We start from the raw sequence: 8,315 nt of genomic DNA on the forward strand, positions 1-8,315 counted from the left end.
CATAACATAATCAAAACTAAGATTCATTTCTTTCGGAGACAAACAATCAAGACCCACTATGAATTGAAAGTTTTCTCTGTAGCAGTTACTGTGATTGGAACTCATGATAAATGAACAATATAAAATAACATTTGGGTTCAGGAGAATTTGTGGTGATGATATCTTGAGAAGAAGAGAGTAGATTAACTATTGTTGAAATGAAATTGTAAGGTGAAATTCTTGAATAAAAAAGGAGGAGACATAATTGAGTGATAAACATGGGAGGGAAGAATTAAGAGATAGTGGTTGATTTGGAGTGAAAGAGTTATTTAAGCATATAATTAATCAATAATAGTTTTAAGGGATGTGGGTATCTAATTGTATTTTTAAATAATATATTAATATATGGTATAAAATACTAAAAGTGGTAATATATGTAATTGTTTAAAAGTAAAAATAATATTAGTATATATAGTAGTGATGTATGTCTAATAAGGTAGTTTATCCTAGATTTTAATAGTGGTGGAGCCAGAAATTTGATTAAGGGTGTCCAAGAATAATGGTGTATGAGTGTCAAAATAAAATAAAATAAAAATGTGTTATTTGGGGTTCAAACCCGAAACTTCTTCATTCAAATGGACACCCATTACTATTGCGCCAAAAGCATAATTTTTGTCAAGGGTGTAAAACTTTAAATATATATCCTTTAAATCGTAGAATTTGACATATATATATACAACGTAATTTTCCGTTGAAGTGGACACCCTAGGATGGCTATAGCTACGCCCCTAAATTCTAAATATTCTTGACAAGTCATTATGGGTGAAGGTTTGTACGAAGTTTCACTATGATTTAACCATAGCTTTTGGAAAAAATATTTGATGTTTTAAAGAAATATCATGATTTATATCATAAGTTGTATAAAATATTTATATAACTAAAAATTTTAAAGGAATAAAATAGGACTGAAAATTCAGTCCAAAATATTGCATAAAAAAGCAGCGCCTTTTGGAGTCCTTGGAGCCAAAAGAGTCCACAAATTCCCGCAATTATTTCCCGCCATATAATCTAAAAGAAAGTTCAAAAATCCCGCCATATAATCTCTATTTTTCTCTTCCATTTTCCCAATCTCCCAAAACCCTAATACCTCACCTGAATCCCTAGCAATCCTCCGGCCGATTGCACAAAAAAAAAGAGTAGAAAATGCAATTGCCGATATGCCATGATCGGAAGAGAAAACAAAGGGGAAGCAGAAACAGTTCCATCATGGAAGGTCAGTTCACTCGGAGCAAATCTCAGATCTATTTGCATTGTAACAGGTCGGGTCGAGTTCGGGCTGATTCGACCCGATTCAAGCGTTCTGAGCACCAGCTCCGGCAACTAGATCCACCTGTGAAGAAACTCAAAAGAGTACTTGTACAGAATACAGAAGTTTCTTCGGATCTCTGTGAAATGTCAAGGACACCTATTAAGGATCTTCGTGCTCGAAGGGTGTTCTCTCCAGCCGCTTCTGTTGTTATAGAGAACGATGAGAATTTGAAGAAAAGTGAATCCATGTTGATCGAGGAGAAACATGGAGTTGGGTTTGAGCTAAATGGTGATAAAATTGATGAATGTGGGGTAAAAAAGTGTGATGAAACTGTAGGAACTGAGAGTAATGGAAATATGGGTGGTACTGGTCAAGATTCGATTGAGCTTTCTAGCGGAAATGTGTCCATTCCAAAGACTAATTCAGTAAGATATATTCTTTCGAGATTAAATTGTTATCATTGTGTCAAAGTTTGGTAGCTTAAATTTTTATGTTTATCTATGAGAAATTTGAACCAGTAGAACTAGTGATAATTTGGTTAGTGTCTACTAGAACATTGATGGTCCTTGTTAGTATAATTTAGAGTATTTATTATACTATGACTATTTCAGGCGCTTGGCATATCTATGAATTGTTTGGTTAATCAATTAGATTATGGAATTTTTGTGTGTTAAATGTTTTCCATAACACTGAGAATTCTAATCTGCTTAGGATAGCATCTTTGTGTCAAAAGGGTAGTCTAGTGCACAAAACATCCATCTCGTGTTAGCAGGATCTGTGAAAAGACGTCACCCTAAGGGATTATGATGCATCTTTGTGTCTTCTTTAAATAAAAGCGTCCATCATAAACAATTCATTAGTTATTTGATTGTATAGGGGAGAGTTTTTGTTTGGTTGATAAATTAGATTGAGAAAGTTTCCAATCGTAATTTATTTATTTCTAGGCTGCGAGTTCGAGTTTGCGTAGGAAGGTGTTCATAGCTCCAAGCTCATATAGCTACAGAAGATTGCTGCCATATTTGATGGATGCTTCGAGAGACTATTCTGGTATATTTCTAAATTTTGTTTTCTTTTTAGTCTAAATGATGATTATGAAGATTGAACTTTTCAATGTTTTGAAGTTTTTAGAGTAACTGGAGTTAAAGCAATTCTCTTTTACATAGATGTTTCAGAAATTGAGACACGTGATACATCATCCAAGCTCAACAATCCAACTTCGAGTTATCTGAAACCTCATTTACGATCAGTGGCTAGTAATGGTTCTTCTGCAGACAAACTTGTTGGTGCTAATTCTGATGTCAGTAAGACACTATGGAGTGTTGAAGGTCAGAAGATTGAGGTCAATGTATCATGCAACCTGCAAGATCTCAATGATGTCCCTGATGTTTTGTCCCAGACTCGGGTAGAGCCTCGAGTGTCTGCCAATGCGGAAGGACTTGATCCCGAGGCATTGGAAGAACGTGTTCAGACAACACCACCTGATGCTGACATTTTCTTAAAAGCTAAAGCGAGTGACTTGGGAGCCAGCATAGATCATAATGTGCAGCATATGGAGAAAAAAACTGCAGGTCATCCATCAGATAGTAGAAATGGCTACGTTGTGAAGAAGTCTACTTTGACTCCCCGGAAAAATGGCAATGTTTCGAGAAACAAATTGGTAAATAACAGTAAAATAACTAATTGCTATTATGAATTTCTCCAATTAAATGATGCTCATATGCAGAAAAAGTGAATGGCCCTTTTCCTCTAATTTTATATGAATTGTTTTTACAGGCTCTAAATCCTTGCTCTAGGCTGACGAAGGTGTTCAAAGCTGCAGGCTCTGTTAGCTACAGAAGATTGCTTCCATTTCTGATGGATGCTGCAAAAAATGATCCAGGTAAGTCACATTTTTCTAATCCTTTAGGTACATGTATTAGGTGTATTTAAAATGGATCCTTGTAATCTGACCATGTTTTACGTGTTCCTAGGAGGTGCTTCAAGTGAAAATGGACTTCCTAAATTTCGGATGGACTTGGAGTGCAACCAACCTTTGATCTCTGCGAGCAAAGAAGTTCCTAGGAACAAAGAATATTCTCCCAAGAAAGATGAAATTAAAGAACAAGAGACAAAGTTATTGGAACCGAACTGCACCTCAGCTAATGACGTGGGTGATTACTTGAACACTTGTATTGCTGTGGAAGTTTCAAGTTCTGCTGCTCAATTGGTCAATGAGATGCCAAGTTCGGTGTTTCCTGATGATGATGCCAATTCCCCGACACAACTTAATGTGGAGATTACAAGAAAATCAGAAACAGAGTGTACTGATACAAGTTATACAGAAAAACCAGAACCAGACTGTCTCAATAATGTTTTTTCTGGAGTACCGTCAAGCTCAAATGTAAGTCCTGAAACTTCAACTGGAGAATATAACGTGTCTATCCCAAACCTCTTGCCATTCAGTCTTGAAAGTTTGCTAAGTGAATATGGAGTAGAGGATACAAAAGATGAGCCTGTTAGTCCTGAAGGAGATCTCATGACTTTGGTGGTAGATTGCAATGAAGAAAATAGGAATTGTGGTGATCTGACTGGCACTGTAGGAATTCATGCAAATGCTAGTGAGTCTCTAAAGAAGGAGCTTTTCCTCCAGATACCTATCAATAATGAAAGCAGCTGTGATGTTTTGCTGGTAGATCGCAATGGAGATAGTGGAGGGCTCGACTCAGTTGCTTTGATCAAAGCATCTTCTTCGACTGAACCATCAGATCTTTCAGGATATGGTAATGATGGTCCTAGTAAAATCAGTGAGACCATTCAAGAAATCTCACAATCTGAGCCTATTGGTTGTCCATTAGACTGCATAGGTGTTGATGATAATCTAAACAAAAATGGATGCCTCAAACCAGCTATTTGTCTCCAGAAATCAACTCAGAGTGAATTATCATATGATCTGGTTACTCATCCTGATGCTCTCAACAAAGGGATATTAAAGAGAAATCCTAGGGGATGCAGAGGTCTGTGTAACTGTCTGAACTGTGCATCATTCCGCCTGCACGCTGAGAGAGCTTTTGAATTTTCTAGAAATCAGATGCAAGACACTGCAGAAGTTTCTCTGGGATTGCTGAAGGAGTTGGCTGATATGCGGATTTTCTTGGAGAAACACCTTTCTACTGAAAACAACCTTGCTCCTATCCCACTTACTCAGGTAATGACTAGATTAACTACTTCAATAACTGTGGCACTGTCAATTTGTATAACACTTGTTTGGCCTTTTTTCTTTCTGTAGGAGAAAATAGATGTGTGTTCTATGCTATCCATTTAATAATCATAAAGCTTACAAAAGTATCATCTCATTTAACTTTATTGAACTTCAGCTTGAGGTTGAAGAAGCATGTGCAAAAGCATTGGAAGCAGAACAAAGAGCAAAAGAGCGCCTTAGCCAAATGAATAATGAACTCACCTATCACTGCAGAGTCCCGGTAATTAGCTATTACTTTTTCTATTCAAACTTATATCTACTTTTTATCCTGTCCAAAATAGCACTTCAATGAAAGAAAGGAGTTTGCATCTCCTATTCATTTACATGTACTAATTCAACCTCATAACCTGCAGCCCTTGTACCGGCCAAGAGTGACATTTGCCACTTGTATTGAAGAAAAAGCTATTGCAAAGATAGAATCATCTAGTTCAAAACCTGAGAATGAAGATATCAAAGCAGGGACAAAATGCAGCCGAAAGAAGCATCACTGAGCGTAGTTCCTTGCTTGTGTTATCAAATTTGACTTGTAGATAGATGACATTGTCCAGAAATATATTTTTATGGTTGAAGCTATACTTGATTCTCCTTCTTCAGAAATGAGATTATTTCTTCTTTTGTCATCATACTGCAAAGAGATTACTTTATATTTTCAAAATTATCTTTCCACAACCAAGCCTTAAAAGTTGATGTTTGTTGAGTTTCAACTTATATTATATCTTTATATATCATCTTTGTTGCCATGACTATTATTAGGACCTAGCTATATACAGAAAACATAGGAGTAATTGTCCCTGCATTCTCTGGATTGTGTGCTATCTAGTACATTTAGCATTAAAGGGTTTGACCTAATAGTCAATGAAGTCGAGGAGAGTCATGAAGATTTGGATTCAAGTTCTAACACAAATGAAAACCAATAGGTGATGTCTTCTCATCTACCTAAGTGTTGGTGGGTTGCGTTACTTAATACCTATGTTAGTGGAAAAAAAGTAGGTATTCTGATGGAATTAATTGAGGCGGGCAAGCTGGCTAGTGGTTGATTGAGCTTTTAGGAACATCTAAGATAATCAATATGGAGGACAATAGCTTTAGGCATCACATTACCAACTTAAAGTTAATGGAGGCTTTCATGGCAAAGGTTGGTGAGGGAAAAGGGTTATTTTTCTGTTAGGAATACTAATATTCTTGGTTTATCAAATTATTAATTAACTGGATCATTGGTTAGCAGTAGTTTGAAATAATTGTAATTATAATAACTTGAGAATAAATCCCAAACAACCGTTCTACCTCTCAACTTCCAAGGTAGGAGTAAAATCTGAATACACACTATTAGGAAAATTGATCTTAACTTCATGTTTCAATGTTATTTTCCTTTGTTGTTACTATAGGCGTCAAATGGACAGATAGACTGAATTTGTGCAAATCATAATAAGTAGAGATTACTAATATTAACAGTACCAAAAAGGATATCAAATATAATAGATACAAAAGAAACTACTTGCTAGCTTCAAATAACATACAAAATAAAACAAAGAAAAACATATTAATTTATTTTAGTTGGCTAACAATCTATAAAAATAAAACCACAAACACATGAAAGAATTTCACAAAAAAAAAACTACTTGGCCCACTCAAAATCTTCTACATTCTGGAGGAAAACCTTGAGGAAACCTCTTAATATCAGTGCAATAATTATAAATCATGAAATTCTTTTGAACCCATCTAAGTCTTCTTCTGCCATTAGCATCAAGTTCTTGATTTTGCCATTTTTGATCAGAGAATTGTGATGGGCTAAAGCTTTGGGCCATGTAGTTTCTATAGTAGGCTGTGAATGGGGCTTGGGCCCAATCAGTTTTTACTAGGCCTCCTCTTGTGGCCCAATCATCAGCATTCCAAAGGCTTGAGTAAATCCTCATGGGCTGATTCTTGGGAAATGGGACACCAACTGATTCAGCATTCTTGTAAACTCTTATGGGTGTGTTGTCCACCAAAAATCTGAAATATATAAAATTAAAAATGAGTAAATGTTACTAGGATGGAAATTTTGTATTGAGTAAAGTTCAGTTACTTTAACACGACAAAGAATAAATAGATTTGCAACTTTATTAACATAAGGGGTTACTTGAAAATGATTCGGCTACTTTAGTTATGCTTTCAGACATGAAACGATTGATACTTGTAAAGAAAAAGAATACTATCTGAAGTTAAGATGAAATAGTGTCTAGACATGAAAGTAAATTTAGTGAATAAAATTCAGTGATCATATTTTAATACTTATATATAGAGATTAATATAATGTTAAGGGATTTGCTTACATGATGTGTTGAGGTTTCCAAATGATTGAGTAGGTGTGGAAGTTCTTGGTAGGGTCAAACCAAAGGTAGAATTGTTGCTCTTTGTTACCCTTGCCTTGGGCATAAATGTTTGTGTGGAGAATATAAGGTTCACCAGTAACATTTCCCAAGAACTCAAAGTCAATTTCATCATGAGTGGGTCCTTGAGAAGATAACTGCAATAAAAAACACAATAATTAGTTAGTAAAAATGCTACTTAGATTTTATTAATTTCCAAATTGGAGTAACAAAAGGATTAGTCTTCAGATCATCAACTATGTTGCTTGAACTTTTCAAAAAGTATCAGATATATGTTGAGTACCTCACAATATAAGTATGATAATATTTTAAAAAGGTTCAAGCAACATAAGTGATTGATAGCATATAATTAGTAGTAATAATTTCAAGTCAACAATTCTTTACAATATTAGTGTAGTTCCAAAAGTGTACTTGTAAGTATACTTTATCAGTGATCTGATTATGTCAATATTTTTTATGTTTTCGATAAGTAAAACTTAAAAATAAATTAAGATGAGTATAATTCTATTATAAAAAAAGAAGTTGACAACTTGCAAAGTGTGACATGTAATATGCTTTGAGGAATCAAAATAAAAGGAAAAGGAATAGGGAATCAAGAAGTCATTATTATCACACATAAAAAGTTGCTTATAACATCCAAAGAAGAAAAGCTCTTGGCCACATAAAAAAAATATGTCACATGAGTACCAACCAAGTTGTTACATATTTGTGGTTATTTCTACATGTAAAATTAAACAAGTTGCTTGTGAACAATATAATAACTTCCTATCTTATGAATATTAAATAAATATGACATGACTTCAAATTTCACTTTCTTAACCTACCCCAATTTTTTTCTAAAAATTGCAAATATTTTTAAAGTGTCCTTACTTGAAGACAAATAATTGGACTACAAGTAGCTTTCATAAACATTCTTAAATGTTATAATAGTTAAAGTTTAGTAACAATACGTGAAATTAATTGTACTTACGTAATATGTTGTGACAGTGCCAGCAGAGTTTCCAGCAACAAGTTTGATTTGCATATCAATTCTTCCAAAGAGATGTTCTTTTTTTGATTGAAAACCAGAGCCAGAAACTTTGTCCAAAGATAAAGATAAAAGTTGACCTCCATTGAAAATCTTGGCTCTATTGCCACCCCAAGTGAAGTCAAATTCTTGAAAAAAATTTCCACCATAAGTAACCATGCAAGAACTAAACAAAAGTGCTAAAATCAAGAACCCATAATGGGTAAAAGACCCCATTTTTAGCTAAAAAATTTTACTTGAATTTGAATGATTTATGATTTTTGCTTGTGTGTGAAATGAGATTTAAAGGGAGCAAGTATTTATAGTGAGTAGAAGGAGCTTATAGCTATAAAGAAAAGGGCAAAAAGCTTGTGAACTTCTTGAGTTTTTGGGTGGGGTGGGGGTAGGGGGGGG

General features: G+C 34.6%; 2 protein-coding genes across 3 annotated transcripts; one reads left to right on the forward strand and one right to left on the reverse strand.

Annotated features, from left to right (window-relative positions):
• The first annotated feature begins 1,076 nt into the window (after positions 1-1,076).
• LOC102585091 (uncharacterized) lies at positions 1,077-5,187 on the forward strand. 2 transcript variants are annotated; one of them, XM_006358758.2, is made up of 7 exons: positions 1,077-1,713; positions 2,233-2,335; positions 2,452-2,945; positions 3,062-3,167; positions 3,259-4,472; positions 4,642-4,746; positions 4,880-5,187. In XM_006358758.2, exons 1-7 carry the CDS (start codon positions 1,183-1,185, stop codon positions 5,015-5,017), a joined length of 2,691 nt encoding a protein of 896 aa, XP_006358820.1. In that variant the 5' UTR covers positions 1,077-1,182; the 3' UTR covers positions 5,018-5,187. The 2 variants fall into 2 exon arrangements, with proteins under 2 accessions (XP_006358820.1, XP_015169626.1); XM_015314140.1 differs by having other exon boundaries at positions 4,648-4,746.
• A 787-nt stretch (positions 5,188-5,974) lies between these two features.
• LOC102588287 (xyloglucan endotransglucosylase/hydrolase 2) lies at positions 5,975-8,207 on the reverse strand. The gene is made up of 3 exons (XM_006358699.2): positions 7,866-8,207; positions 6,839-7,032; positions 5,975-6,518 (listed from the first exon to the last, which is right to left on the reverse strand). Exons 1-3 carry the CDS (start codon positions 8,136-8,138, stop codon positions 6,155-6,157), a joined length of 831 nt encoding a protein of 276 aa, XP_006358761.1. The 5' UTR covers positions 8,139-8,207; the 3' UTR covers positions 5,975-6,154.
• Positions 8,208-8,315: the final 108 nt, after the last annotated feature.

Source organism: Solanum tuberosum, unplaced genomic scaffold, assembly GCF_000226075.1.
Source record: "Solanum tuberosum cultivar DM 1-3 516 R44 unplaced genomic scaffold, SolTub_3.0 scf00280, whole genome shotgun sequence".
Lineage (NCBI taxonomy): Eukaryota > Viridiplantae > Streptophyta > Magnoliopsida > Solanales > Solanaceae > Solanum > Solanum tuberosum.

Bases quoted from the DNA above. Each gene is read 5' to 3' on its own strand.
- LOC102585091 (XM_006358758.2), top strand. From the start codon at position 1,183: ATGCAATTGCCGATATGCCATGATCGGAAGAGAAAACAAAGGGGAAGC. The intron at 2,336-2,451 runs GTATATTTCTAA...TCTTTTACATAG, and splicing joins TGCTTCGAGAGACTATTCTG to ATGTTTCAGAAATTGAGACA. The intron at 2,946-3,061 runs GTAAATAACAGT...TTGTTTTTACAG, and splicing joins ATGTTTCGAGAAACAAATTG to GCTCTAAATCCTTGCTCTAG.
- LOC102588287 (XM_006358699.2), bottom strand. From the start codon at position 8,138: ATGGGGTCTTTTACCCATTATGGGTTCTTGATTTTAGCACTTTTGTTT. The intron at 7,033-7,865 runs GTAAGTACAATT...TTTTTATTGCAG, and splicing joins GCACTGTCACAACATATTAC to TTATCTTCTCAAGGACCCAC. The intron at 6,519-6,838 runs GTAAGCAAATCC...TATATATTTCAG, and splicing joins TGGAAACCTCAACACATCAT to ATTTTTGGTGGACAACACAC.